Genomic DNA, 15,909 nt, shown 5'->3' on the forward strand with positions numbered 1-15,909 from the left:
GATATGGATTTTTCTTTGCAACTCTGCCTAGAAGGCCAGCATCCCGGAGTCGCCTCTTCACTGTTTACGTTGAGACTGGTGTTTTGCGGGTACTATTTAATGAAGCTGTCAGATAAAGGACTTGTGAGGCATCTGTTTCTCAAACTAGACACTCTAATGTACTTGTCCTCTTGCTCAGTTGTGCACCGGGGCCTCCCACTCCTCTTTCTATTCTGGTTAGAGCCAGTTTGCGCTGTTCTGTGAAGGGAGTAGGACACAGCGTTGTATGAGATCTTCAGTTTATTGGCAATTTCTTGCATGGAATAGCCTTCATTTCTCAGAACAAGAATAGACTGACGAGTTTCAGAAGAAAGTTATTAATGGACATTTTGAGCCTGTAATCGAACCCACAAATTCTGAGGCTCCAGATACTCAACTAGTTTAAAGAAGGCCAGTTTTATTGCTTCTTTAATCAGAACAACAGTTTTCAGATGTGATAACATAATTGCAAAAGGGTTCTCTAATGATCAAATAGCCCTTTAAAATTATAAACTTGGATTAGCTAACACAACGTACCATTGGAACAGAGGAGTGATGGTTGCTGATAATGGGCCTCTATACGCCTATGTAGATATTCCATTAAAAATCAGCCGTTTCCAGCTACAATAGTCATTTACAACATTAACAATATGTACACTGTATTTCTGATCAATTTTATGTAATTTTGATGGACAAAAAATGTGCTTTTCTTTCAAAAACAAGGACATTTCTAAGTGACCCCAAACTTTTGAATGGTAGTGTATGTATATAGATATATATATTTACCCCCTGAAATATATGGGGGATTGGAAATGACAATTACATTGATGGCAGCAACAATCTATCTGCATATTAAAGCTGATCCACCCCTGAAAAAAAAGGGCATTTGTTTTACAGCAGACTGTAAGACCTTTCTGTAATTTCAACAGTAAAACACTGTAGAATGCCCAGTAAATATACTGCATTTTAGGAATTCTACCAACCTTTTCCTAAAACGCAATAGTAGCTTACTGACCAAATGTTGTCAGTCATGTACTGTAATTAAGAATACAGTACCATACCATATTTTTTGGAGCACTAAATACATTTTGAACAATAGTGGGTGCATGGTATTGTTGTTTCTCAGTTATTAACATTTTGAGGCAGGTCTTGTAAGAGGCTATATTTGTTGCACCTGTTAGGGAGAGTGCTGTAAGATCAGAGTGGCAGCAAATCTCAAACCTTTAACGGCTGAGTGGCATGTCGTTTTGATCTGTTTTGCCCTGTAATCACTGTCTGTTTAGAAGCCTTTGTCAAAGGTCCTGAACAGTCATTCTGATTTTCATGTAAAAATGCTATTTTAGTGACTAAAATAGCACCCATAATACAATATTTGTTTTGGATAAAAAGGCAAAAAATGTGAGAATAAGTACTTTATCTCTCATGGCTAAATACCAGGAGGTTTGAAAAGACAGGCTGAGTGGGCGGGGAGATAATATTCATGAGTTCACCTTAACTGTGCTTCTACACCTGCATTGCTTGCTGTTTGGAGTTTTAGGCTGGGTTTCTGTACAGCACTTTGAGATATCAGCTGATGTAAGAAGGGCTATATAAATACAATTGATTTGATTTGAACTGCAGCTCTTTGAAATGCCTATGTCAAGGAACTTGGACGCAGTGAGCAGTGTTGCAGTAAAATAATCTCAAGCAAATCTAGGGATACACAAAACAACATTGAAATTGAATCAATGACATCAAAAAAGTTTTATTCATCTCCCGTTTGGCATGTCTCTCATAATGTGGTTCACCGCAGCACCGATGTAATGACTTGACAACTGCATCTGTGTTTTGAACAACCCTTCCCCTCCTTTTGTTCCATGCTGGATGAAGACCTAGCTAGCCAGTAACCAGCTAACACCAGACACAGATGAAAGGGAAAACATATAAGTATTGGCATACATTGGCATATATGAATAGGGTAAACTTATAATTATATTTGCTGACACCCCACAGTCACATTTTGGCATCAGTACAGTAGCAATCTAGCTATATAAACCACGCCCCTCCGTAAACATGCCTTCTACAATGTTGGTTAAAAGGTGGTACTTATTTAAATTAGGTAAGACAATATCATATGACCATTGGTGTATTAAAATTCATGTTAAGGTGATGTCACCCAATCCACTTAATAATCACACCTCCTGAATTCAAGTGTTTGATATGGGGAGGGGACCAATAACTATGATGAAACTTTATCAATGTATTAGCAACAGACATTTTTCATACTTTGGTCATCATACTTTGATCTGGTTTCATCCAAATACCATCCAATTTCATGAAAAACAGGATTTTGACTGTTCATGACCTTTAAAAAATTTACATTTGTTGATTGCTAAGCATACAAATATGATTATTTCTAGATACATTTGAGAGGAGGTCTAGTTGTGGCCGCAACCGGACTAGATTGTGAACAAGTCTTGGCGGAGTGCATTGCTTGACTGCTGTGAGAGTGATATATATACAGTGGGGCAAAAAAGTATTTAGTCAGCCACCAATTGTGCAAGTTCTCCCACTTAAAAAGATGAGAGAGGCCTGTAATTTTCATCATAGGTACACTTCAACTATGACAGACAAAATGAGAAAGAAATATCCAGAAAATCACATTGTAGGATTTTTTATGAATTTATTTGCAAATTAGGGTGGAAAATAAGTATTTGGTCTATAACAAAAGTTTATCTCAATACTTTGTTATATACCCTTTGTTGGCAATGACAGAGGTCAAACGTTTTCTGTAAGTCTTCACAAGGTTTTCACACACTGTTGCTGGTATTTTGGACCATTCCTCCATGCAGATCTCCTCTAGAGCAGTGATGGCCCCATTCAATTACAGGCCTCTCTCATCTTTTTAAGTGGGAGAACTTGCACAATTGGTGGCTGACTAAATWCTTTTTTGCCCCACTGTATGCACAATATCGTTCGCAAACTGCAGCCCCTCAAATTATTCCTTCTTGAGATCGAGTTTGTGGAGCAGAGGCTGTGTATGTTTTGGTTCTTCAAAGCTGTGTCAGTTATAACACTCAATAATCAATTAATTGCCTTCATCCTTGCACCATGCGATCAATTATCAGTTCTGTCTTTTTCTTCTCTATGCTGGTCAGTTGCTGGTCAGAAAGGGAGCACGTATCTGGAGCCGCTGAGCCTGAGGAGCACGTATTAATCCTGCTGTAGAATTCAATGAGCCCAGCAGTGGAGGCTCCTCGGGGGAGGAAGGGGAGGACAATCCTCCTCATTGAATTAAAAAATAATAATTAAATTGTGAAACATTAAAAAAGTTATAATTTTTAGATAAAACTACACTAAATATAATCACATCACCAAATTATTGAATAAAACACTATTTCTCAAAGAAGGTCTACAGTAGCCTCAACAGCACTCTGTAGGGTAGCACCATGGTGTAATCGGAGGCCAACAAGCTTCTGTCCTCCTCTGGGTACATTGACCTCAATATAAAACCTAGGAGGCTCATAGTTCTCACTCCCTTACATAGACTTACACAGTAATTATGACAACTTCCGGAGGACGTCCTCCAGCCTATCAGAGCTCTTACAGCATTAACTGACATGTTGTCCCCCCAATCAAAGGATCAGAGCAGTCATCTAGTACTGAAAGCATAAACTACAGCTAGCTAGCACTGCAGTGTATAAAATGTGGTGAGTAGTTGACTCAAAGAGAGAGAAAGACAATAGGTGAACAGTTTTGAACAAATTCATTAATTTCAAAATGAAGGAGAAGCTAGAGAGAGAGAGATTTTGTCATTGTTTTTTCACTTTCAGTTTCACGTACTTTCACTTTTCACTTTTCAGTTTCACGTACAGTTTAGCCTACTGAAACATATTGCTCAAACAGAGGGATGCTATGTTAGCTAGCTGGCTATGACTTTCCAACACAACACTGGAACTCTTCCAAATCAAGGTAAGCTTTTGGAATTACTCATTTTATGCTACCGGGGCCCGCTGGTATAACTGCTTACTGAATGTACACTAACATTACTGCATGATTGTAACGGGTTTACTAACGCGTTAGTTCTATTAGCTATGCTGACTATGACATTACTTTAGCTAATATGGTGACAACGATGTAGGATGTTTGTAGAGGTTTGGCTTGGATAGGTTTTTTCGCCTGGTCACATACAGCTGATTTGTTGTGCATTGAAGTCCACAAGAGAAGGGAAGAGAAGGAATACAACGTGGCTGTTATGAGAGTGAACTCGGATTACTCGTGATCATGGGTGTATTCATTCCACGATTCTGTTGAAAAACGTTTCTTAAACAGAAGCAAGTGGAGCAAAATGGGGATAAACATACCTGAATTTGTCCAAAATAAATTGTCTTTTGCAACTGTTGAACTAATAATTACACCCTATATCAGCTAGATGCAGGCAAGAGTGTGCAAGGCGATATTGAATTTCACTGTCACCTACATTTTTTCTCTCGACCTGTGTGCACCTACGTTGGAAACATTAATTCATAGGCTAAGTTGTTGCAACCTCATGATGGGTATAGGGAATATTTGAGTGTCATGTAGTAGCCTAAACCTATCGCTGTTACATTGACCTGGGTGAATGGAATATGAATGACAGTCATCCAATATGCTGTAATAGAAACAAGACCATGCCCAAGTGGGCTATTATGTTCCTTTTATTGAGGAGTGGCTTCCGTGGTGGAGCGCTGCAGAGATGGTTGTCCTTCTGGAAGGTTCTCCCATCTCCACAGAGGAAATCTGGAGCTCTGTCAGAGTCACCATCGGGTTCTTGGTCACCTCCCTGACCAAGGCCCTTCTCCCCTGATTGCTCAGTTTGGTCTGGCGTCCAGCTCTAGGAAAATTATTTAATACATTTTACAATCAGGCTGTAATGTAACAAAATGTGGAAGAAGGGAAGGGGTCTGAATACTTTCCGAATGCACTGTATATCATAAAATGTCTTCTTCTTTGCATGGTTTTCCAGCAGACTAAACGCTTTGTTGCGTTTTGTTGCCTTTCACAGTTTGGAAAGTGCATTGCACATTTATACACAAAAAATAGGAAAAGGGGAAAAAAACGAAATTGCACCGCCGTGTTAACCTATATACAGTACCAGTCAAAAGTTTTGACACACCTATTCATTCCAAGGTTTTTCCTTATTTTTACTATTTTCTACATTGAAAAATAATAGTGAAGACATCAACACTATGAAATAACACATATGGAATCAAGTAGCAACCAACATTTTTTTTAAACAAATCTAAATATATTTTATATTTGAGATTCTTCAAAGTAGCCACCCTTTTCCTTGATGACAGCTTTGCACACTCTTGGCATTCTCTCAACCAGCTTCATGAGGTAGTATGTTTGGAGAAGTTTCAGCAAATTTATTGAAAATAAAATACAGAAATATCTAATTTACACCTCTGAGCCAATACATGCTAGAATCACCTTCGGCAGAGATTACAACTGTGAATCTTTCTGGGTAGCTAGCTAGTGTGCGAGGCCGTATTAAATGTGTCAAGGTCTGCCACCTTGATTACTCAAATGTCTCTAGACCTGTGTGCACCTACGTTGTAAACTTTCATTTATAGGCTAGGTTATAGCAACATCATGATGGGTATATGGAAAATGTGAGTATTATGTAGTAGCCTAAGCCATCAATGTTATATTGAGCTGGGTGAATGGAATATGAATGACAGTCATCCAATATGCTGTAATAGAAATGAGACCATGTTCATAAAACATTTTTGCGTCCTCCCTCATTTTAAACAGCACCGACCGCCACTGCCTTTACAGATAATTGTTTATGTAGGGTGCAGAGACGAGGTAGTGATAAAAAAAAACGTTTTAAACACTATTATTGCACACAGAGTGAGTCCATGCAACTTATTATATGACTTGTTCAACACATTTTTACTCCTGAATATATTTAGGCTTGGCATTACAAAGGGGTTGAATACTTATTGACTCAAGGCGTTTCAGCTTTTCATTTTTTAATTTGTAAGCATTTTTAAAAACATAATTCCACTTTGACATTATGGGGTATTGTGTGTAGACCAGTGACACAAAATTGAAATTCAATAAATGTTTTATTCAGATTGTAACACAACAAAATGTGGAAAAAGTCATGGGGTGTGTAACGCGCTTCCTCCTTCTCCTCATCAGAAGAGGAGTAGCATGGATTTGACCAACGTGCAGCGGGTTTTGAATACATCATGAAACTTTATTTACAAGACAAAACTAAACACACGAAGAACACTTGAATATTTTACAAAAACAACAAAACGAAGAAGACAGACCTGAACGAGAGTACTTACATAAAACACGAAGAACGCACGGACAGGGAAAACAGACTACACAAAAACCGAACAAACGCTACAGTCCCGTGTGGTACACCGACAAGGACACAGGAGACAACCACCCACGACAAACAATGTGAAACAACCTCCCTATGTATGTCTCTCAATCAGAGGAAAACGAAAACACCTGCCTCTGATTGAGAGCCATACAAGGTCAATTAAACCTGACACTTAACATAGAACAAACACAGACTGCCCACCCATCTCACGTCCTGACCCACTAAACACAACAATACAAAAGGAAAACAAGGTCAGGAACGTGACAGGGTGTGAATACTTTCTGTAGGCACTGTACCACTATCCCCAACACGCCCCAACAGATCCTACACCAGGCCATCGGAACCCCTTCTCTCAAAACTTCCTGTAGTTTTTCTGCACTAAAATCTCTGAAATCCAACATCTTCTCTGCTGCTGTTACTACCAATTCAAACTTCTGGGATTTCCTTTCCATCTTTAATGACAAAAGCAATACACGCCAAGAAGTCAACCTTACTAAAGCACAAACTGTCCGGGTCACTTTGTACTGGCCTACTACTCACAGAGATCCTTTCAGGCTCCCTCACCCTTTGTCCACCATTCTCTACTTTCCTCACTGCCTCAGCATATGACACTTTCTGCACTGCTTTCACCCTGGAAACATCAATCTGTTTCACTTGTAAAGGACATTTCTGATCCCCAACAACATGGCCACCCCCACCAATGAAACACCACTTTTTCCCCCGAAACTACACAGTCAAAATTGAAGACCAATAGTATCCTTAACTACAACAACATTTTCAGTAACGGTTACAAAAATATTTTACTTGCTACAACTGTGATATTGTCCTGTGTGGCTCAGTTGGTTGGCACTTGCAATGCCAGGGTTGTGGGTTTGATTCCCATTGGGGACAAGTATGGAAATAGTGTCCACTCACTACTGTAAGTTTCACTGGATAAGAGTGTCTACTGAAATGTAATTATACATTTTTATTTTATCAACCTTGGTTGAATGCACTGACTGTAAGTTGTTTAGGACAAGAGCGCCAGCTAAATGACCGAAATACAAATGTAAATATAAAATTGAAAACTTGCAAAGAACACTGGGTAATATGTCGCTGCATGGGCAATTCCAGTAATATACTGTAAAATAGATTACAGTAATATTTTTGTGGCATAAAATTGATTACCATACAATGGATTACAGTACCTGTACTGTATAATAAGTTACAGTAATTTACTGGCTAATTGTACATTTTACAGGAAATGTTTTACAGTGTAGAAGAAGAAAACAACATATTTTCTGAACTTGAATTAAACATTAAACCCCTTAATATGTTTTTCATCCTCTACATCTCCCCATCTCATGGCCTCTGAGAAAATATGCTCCTTAAATTTATATTCATGAGCTTATACAACTAATGGTAAACCCATAGCTATCCCTGTACTGCAATCTTTCTCTGCTAAATTAATATTAATGTGTGTGAGCATTAGGTTCAGTTAAGTTTATGGGTAATCATATTCAGTTTATTCCTGGTAGGAAACCAGTCACATTGATTAAAACTGGCAACAGTGCGACTCTCCCCAGGTAGGTGTACTGCTTTGTTTGCCAGTTATTGGACCATAACATAAATCAAGGCAATGCCGGGTATGGTCTCACCACAAAACTCTCCCAGAGTGTTGAGATGGTTACCAGTTAAAACCTTAGAATCCTTAAATCTGTCATTATCCTAACCTGACTATGTCTACTACCACATTCCCTGGTGGAAGATATAGTTTTTATTTAAGTAGGCAAGTCAGTTAAGAACAAATTCTTATTTACAATGACGGCCTACAGTACACCGGCCAAACCCCGAAGACGCTGGGCCAATTTTGCACCGCACTATGGGACTCCCAATCACGTCCGGTTGTGATACAGCCTGTATTCAAACCAGGGTGTCTATAGTGACCCCTCTAGCACTGAGATGCCGTGCCTTATTAAACCACTGCGCCACTCGGGGGAAAATAGATGTGGTCAGTGGTGGAACAAATTAATAGTTCCTCTACTGAAGCTACCCAATGCTGAAAAACAAGTTTAAGATGAACTAGGCCTAATCATATACGGACACCCAGAATGGTTGAACGAAGAACCAACATTGTATCGTCTATGTTTATTAATAGAAATGAAGAATATATGGCATATATGCAGATGATGTTGTTTGTAATACAGTTCTCTTAGTCTCACCTTGTTTGGCTGTGCAGGATGTTCTGTCATTCTGTAAGATGTATCCCTCTGTACAGCTGCATCTATATGAGCCGTAGGTGTTCAGGCAGGTTTGGCTACATGCTCCGTACACAGCACATTCATCATGATCTGGGCAGAAAGGGAGAGCCATTTCTAACAAATTAGGTGTGCTCAAACATGACCCAAATACATAAAGTATACTTAATGTGGCCCTCACTGTACCACCTTAGAAATGGTTACCACACAACCAAGGAACTTACGTTGGAAAGTCATTGGATCCTGTAGTGTGAAAACTGTCACTTCAGGCACTCTTTTCTACTCTTTATGCTACAGGCATATTACTAGCCTCGTAGTCATACTGTATGAGCTGTAGCCACCCATGCGAAACATAAATATATTTATATATACTTAAAAAATACTCCATTAATATATTTTAATATACTGTATTTACATAGGTCTGTGATAAATATACTTAAGTGTATTTAAAATGATCTAAATTGGAACAATTCAAATATATTAAAAGTTTTTAATGTCCATTTTATTTGTTTTTATTAGCATTTAAGTATATTAAATACATGTTTGTACTTAAGTATATTGTTAGTATATTAGATAAAGAGCAAAACAAATATATTTTGAATACACCTTAATTACTCTTTAAGGAATACCTAGGATCTCTTTAAGGAATACCTAGGATAAAGTAATCCTCCTAACCCCACCCCTCCCCCTTAAAAGAGTTAGATGCACTATTGTAAAGTGGTTGTTCCACTGGATTTCATAAGGTGAATGCACCAATTTGTAAGTCGCTCTGGATAAGAGCGTCTGCTAAATGACTTAAATGTAAATGTAAATGTAAATTACATTTTATGTGTAGTTCTCCTAAATTTGAAGTATACTGAATTGGTATTTTAATTATAATTTAATTACTTTCTTTTTCCAGAAATAGTCTTTCATTCATTAACCACGTTTGATGTCATAATTAGCCATGTAAAGGTTACCTTGACAGACCAAATTATCTTATCAACCAATGTTAACATGTTTGTACAAAACAGTTATAGATGAGGCAGCAACTTTTAAGTAACATGTATAATAACCGTGCACTAGCTGGATTTCACACTTTAGTTGTTTATACTATGGTGATAAATTAACATTTCAATAAAATGTGTAACATGTAATGTGCAATTAAAAGTACAACATCATTCAGTTTGAAAATTAACATCAAAACATTTCAATAAGCTAAATATGAGGAACAATATCATGAATCAAAACTTCAGCTGCTGAAAAGGATGCTGGGTAATATGCACATTTTTGGCACATGCATTTTGAACGTATGCAATATTTTGTGGACATTTAAGTTAAATATACTTTTTTGAAAGTATACTTCAGTATATTTTCTTGAGATACAAAAAAGTATACTCTCAGGAAGCATGTTACTCAGCTGTGCATGTTTCCTTATGTGCAATAAACAATTGTTATCATTGTCAACTGTCTCTGCACTCTTCTGAACTCAAATTCAGAAAGTACTTCAGAACTCATTATTGGCACTGAAACTACAGTGCCTTGCAAAAGTATTCATACCCCTTGGATTTCTTCACATTTTATTGTAACAAAGTGGGATTAAAATTGATTTATTTGTAATTTTTGGTCAACAATCTACACAACATACTCTGTTATGTCAAAGTGTAAGACAATTTGTATTTAAAAAAAAAAGATTGATAGAAATATAATAACTAAAACATAGTCATTGCGTAAGTATTCAGCTCCCTGAGTCAATACATGTTAGAAACACCTTTGGATCTTCTTGGGTAAGCCTCTAAGGGCTTTGAACACCTGGATTGTACAATATTAGCCTATAATTATTTTCATAATTCTTCAAAATCTGTCAAGATGTTGGGGAACATTGCTAGACAGCAATTTTCCAGTCTTGCCATAGCTTTTCAAGGCATTTTAAGTCAAAACTGTAACTTAGCCACTTGGTCTTCTAGGTAGGCAACCAGTGTAGATTTGGCCTTGTGTTGTAGGTTATTGTCCTGCTGAAAGTTGAATTCCTCTACTAGTGGCTGGTGTAAAGCACACTGAAGCAGGTTTTCCTCTAGGATTTTGCTTGTGCTTAGCTCCATCCTGCATCCTGTTTCTTTTTATTCTGAAAAACTCCCCAAAATGTCAAGCATACACATACCATTATGTAGCCAGCACCATAATTGGAGGCAGTTAATCAGTGATGTGTTGTGTTGGATTTGCCCCAAACATAAGGCTTTGCATTTAGAACAAAAAGTGTGTTCCTTCGCCGTGTTTTTTGTTGTTGTTGCAGTATTACTTTAGTGCCTTATTGCATACAAGATGCATGTTTTGGTAACATCCCATTCCTGTCCTGCAGCTCAGTTCAGAAGGTAATACATAATCCACAGCATAATTATTAACTTCACCGTCATTAAAAAAATATTCAATGTCTCATTTGATATTGTTACCTATCTACCAATCAATGCCATGCTATATGAGGCTTTCGAAAGGCTCCCTGGTCTTTGTAGTTTAATCTGTACTTGAAATTCAACACTTGACTGAGGGACCTTACAGATGTTGTATGTATGGGGAACAGAGGAAGGATTAGTCATTTAAAAATCATGCCAACCTGTATTATTTCACAAAGAGTGAACATCTAACATATTATGTAATTTGTTAAGCCAAATTGTACTCTTGAAGTAATTGAGGCTTGACTAACCAAATTTGTATTGATCTTACAATTTTTTTTATACATCTTCCACTTTGACATTATAGTATTTTGAGAAAATTGTTGACCAAAACTAATTTTACAGTTTTAACTCCACTTCGTAACACAATAAAATCTGAAAAAAATCAAAGGGGTATAAATACTTTTGCAAGGCACTGTATACTTTTAGTGTACTTAATCTCCATCCGGCACAGCCAGAAGAGGAATGGCTACCTCTCAGAGCCTGGTTCCTTCCAAGGTTCCTCCCTTTCTAGGGAGTTTTTCCTAGACACCGTGCTTCTACATCTCCATTGCTCTGCTGATGTAAAAAGGGCTTTATATATACATTTGATTGATTGATCACTCACAGAGTATCATATATATATATATATATATATATATATATATATATAATACACGTGGGGAGAACAAGTATTTGATACACTGCCGATTTTGCAGTTTTCCTACTTACAAAGCAGTAGAGGTCTGTAATTTTTATCATAGGTACACTTCAACTGTGGAGACGGAATCTAAAACAAAAATCCAGAAAATCACATTGTATGATTTTAAGTAATTAATTTGCATTTTATTGCATGACATAAGTATTTGATCACCTACCAACCAGTAAGAATTCCGGCTCTCACAGACCTGTTAGTTTTTCTTAAGAAGCCCTCCTGTTCTTCACTCATTACCTGTATTAACTGCACCTGTTTGAACTCGTATCCGTATAAAAGAACCCTGTCACAACTCAATCAAACAGACTCCAACCTCTCCACAATGGCCAAGACCAGAGAGCTGTGTAAGGACATCAGGGATACAATTGTAGACCTGCACAAGGCTGGGATGGGCTACAGGACAATAGGCAAGCAGCTTGGTGAGAAGGCAACAACTGTTGGCGCAATTATTAGAAATGGAAGAAGTTCAAGATGACGGTCAATCACCTCGGTCTGGGCTCCATGCAAGATCTCACCTCGTGGGCATCAATGATCATGAGGAAGGTGAGGGATCAGCCAGAACTACACGGCAGGACCTGGTCAATGACTGAAGAGAGCTGGGACCACAGTCTCAAAGAAAACCATTAGTAACACACCATCGCGTCATGGATTAAAATCCTGCAGCGCACGCAAGATCCCCCTGCTCAAGCCAGCGCATGTCCAGGCCCGTCTGAAGTTTGCCAATGACCATCTGGATGATCCAGAGGAGGAATGGGAGAAGGTCATGTGGCTGATGAGACAAAAATAGAGCTTTTTGGTCTAAACTCCACTCGCCGTGATTGGAGGAAGAAGAAGGATGAGTACAACCCCAAGAACACCATCCAACCGTGAAGCATGGAGGTGGAAACATCATTCTTTGGGATGCTTTTCTGCAAAGGGACAGGACGACTGCACCCGTATTGAGGGGAGGATGGATGGGCCATGTATCGCGAATCTGGCCAACAACTCCTTCCCTCAGTAAGAGCATGAAGATGGGTCGTGGCTGGTTTTCCAGCATGACAACGACCCGAAACACACAGCCAGGGCAACTAAGGAGTGGCTCCGTAAGAAGCATCTCAAGGTCCTGGAGTGGCCTAGCCAGTCTCCAGACCTGAACCAATAGAAAATTTTGGAGGGAGCTGAAAGTCCGTATTGCCCGCGACAGCCCGAAACCTGAAGGATCTGGAGAAGGTCTGTATGAGGAGTGGGCCAAAATCCCTGCTGCAGTGTGTGCAAACCTGGTCAAGAACTACAGGAAACGTATGATCTCTGTAATTGCAACACAAAGGTTTTCGTACCAAATATTAAGTTCTGCTTTTCTGATGTATCAAATACTTATGTCATGCATAAAAATGCAAATTATTTACTTAAAAATCATACAATGTGATTTTCTGGATTTTTGTTTGATTCCGTCTCTCACAGTTGAAGTGTACCTATGATGAAATTACGACCTCTACATGCTTTTTAAGTAGGAAAACCTGCAAAATCAGCAGTGTATCAAATACTTGTTCTCCGCACTGTATATATACAGTTGAAGTCGGAAGTTTAATACACTTAGGTTGGAGCCATTAAAACTCATTTTTGTCAACCACTCCACAAATTTCTTGATAACAAACTATACTTTTGGCAGTCGTGGACATCAACTTGTGCATGACACAAGTCATTTTTCCAACAATTGTTTACAGACAGATAATTTCACTTAGAATTCACTGTATCCACAATCCAGTGGGTCAGAAGTTTACATAGACTAAGTCGACTGTGCCTTTAAACATCTTGGAAAATTCCAGAAAATTATGTCATGGCTTTAGAGCAGGGGGTCAAACTCATTCCACGGAGGGCCTAGTGTCTGCAGGTTTTTGGTTTTCCTTTCAATAAAGCCCTAGACAACCAGGTGTGGGAGTTCCTAACTAATTAGTGATGTTAATTGATCAATCAAGTACAAGGGAGGAGCGAAAACCCGCAGACACTCGGCCACCCGTGGAATGAGTTTGACACCTGTGCTTTAGAGGCTTCATAGGCTAATTGACATAATTTGAGTCAATTGGAGTTGTACCTGTGGATGTATTTCAAGGCTACCTTCAACTCAGTGCCTCTTGGCTTGACAACATGGGAAAATCAAAAGAAATCAGCCAAGACCGCAGGAAAAAAATGTAGACCTCCACAAGTCTGGTTCATCTCTGGGAGCAATTCCAAACGCCTGAAGGTACCACGTTCATCTGTACAAACAATAGTACGCAAGTATAAACACCATGAGACCACGCAGCCGTCTTACGCTCAGGAAGGAGACGCGTTCTGTCTCCTAGAGATGAACGTACTTTGGTGCGAAAAGTGCAAATCAATCTCAGAACACCGCAAAGGACCTTGTGAAAATGCTGGAGGAAAGGTACAAAAGTATCTATATCCGCAGTAAAACAAGTCCTATATCGACATAACCTGAAAGGCCGCTCAGCAAGAAGAAGCCACTGCTCCAAAACCGCCATAAAAAAAGCCAGACTACGGTTGCAACTGCAATTGGGGGCAAAGATCATACTTTTTGGAGAAATGTCCTCTTGGTCTGATGAAACAAATAGAACTGTTTGACATAATGACCATTGTTATGTTTGGAGGAAAAAGGGGAGGCTTGCAGGCCGAAGAAACATCCAACCGTGAAGCATGGGGGTGGCAGCATCATGTGGTGGGGTGCTTTGCTGCAGGAGGGACTGGTGCACTTCCAAAATAGATGGCATCATGAGGCAGGAAAATTATGTGGATATATTGAAGCAACATCTCAAGACATCAGTCAGGAAGTTAAAGCTTGGTCACAAATGGTCTTCCAAATGGACATTGACTCCAAGCATACTTCCGAAGTTGTGGCAAAATGGTTAAGGACAACAAAGTCAAGGTATTGGAGTAACCTCAATCCATAGAAAATTTGTGGGCAGAACTGAAAAAGCGTGTGTGAGCAAGGAGGCTACAAATCTGACTCAATTACACCAGCTCTGTCAGGAGGAATTGGCCAAAATTCACCCAACTTATGTGTGCAGCTGTTGGAAGGCTACCCAAAACGTTTGACCCAAATGAAACAATAAGGCAATTCTACCAAATACTTATTGAGTGTATGTAAACTTCTGACCCACTGGGAATGTGATGAAAGAAATAAAAGCTGAAATAAATAATTCTCTCTACTATTATTTTGAAATTTCACATTCTTAAAATAAAGTGGTGATCCTAACTGGCCTAAGACAGGGTTTTCCAGGATGAAATGTTATGTGTGTTTAGTTTATGATAGTAATTTATAGTAAACTTAGATATACTAGAAAGTAGAAGTATATTATAATGTTTGTATATTTAAGTCTATCATTGCCATCATGAACCAAACATTGCTACAAACTGACCTGACCTCTGATATGTCACAGCAGCTGTCAGACTGGACTGGGCTGCTACTTAAGGGGTCTGAGGGAAGAACTCCTTGCCCTGCAGACAGATGGTTCTCATTTCCAACAGCTCCTGCCTGCGCTATGATTTGAGACGTTTGGCAGAGGGTGAAGGAGAAAAGAGAGGAGAGATAGCGTTAACGATACCTACCTCTGCAGCTTGTCCCATCCTCGCTGACCTCAAAGCCGTCAGCGCAGAAACAGAAGGTGCCGTTCTCGTCATGACACAGCGTAGCGGCAACGCAGCTCATGGCAGGCTGACAGCAGCTTGAGAGAGAGAGAGAGAGAGAGAGAGAGAGAGAGAGAGACGAGAGAGAGAGAGAGAGAGAGAGAGAGAGAGAGAGAGAGAGAGAGAGAGAGAGAGAGAGAGAGAGAGAGAGAGAGAGAGAGAGAGAGAGAGAAGAGAGAGAGAGAGAAGAGAGAGGAGAGAGAGAGAGAAGAGAGAGAGAGAGAGAGAGAGAGAGAGAGAGAGAGAGAGAGAGAGAGAGAGAGAATCAATAGGTGTGTTGCGCAACAGTTACTGTCAGTCTCTGGGAAATGCCGAACAGAAATACAAAATGGTTGGGAACACAGCCGCTCATGTAACTGCTATCTCTAAAAACTTTTAAACTGATATTAGTAGATATGCTCTCTGCAGACAGCCTTCTTACAATCTCAGAGAAATCACGGAAGCTAATAGAGGAGAAGAAAAAGGATCAAAGTACATTAGTTTTCCATTTACAGACTAAACCTGCATGTA

At 39.1% G+C, this 15,909-nt stretch overlaps 1 protein-coding gene across 1 annotated transcript in view; it reads right to left on the reverse strand.

Annotated features, from left to right (window-relative positions):
- LOC139023782 (low-density lipoprotein receptor-related protein 1B-like) overlaps positions 1–15,421 on the reverse strand; it is a 66,307-nt gene extending 50,886 nt beyond the window's left edge. Inside the window, exon 1 of the mRNA XM_070437635.1 lies at positions 15,322–15,421. Within this exon, the coding sequence (XP_070293736.1) occupies positions 15,322–15,421 (100 nt within the window). The remainder of the gene's footprint in view (positions 1–15,321) is intronic.
- Positions 15,422–15,909: the final 488 nt, after the last annotated feature.

The sequence above is a fragment of the Salvelinus sp. IW2-2015 genome, linkage group LG36 (genome assembly GCF_002910315.2).
Source record: "Salvelinus sp. IW2-2015 linkage group LG36, ASM291031v2, whole genome shotgun sequence".
Classification (NCBI taxonomy): Eukaryota; Metazoa; Chordata; class Actinopteri; order Salmoniformes; family Salmonidae; genus Salvelinus; species Salvelinus sp. IW2-2015.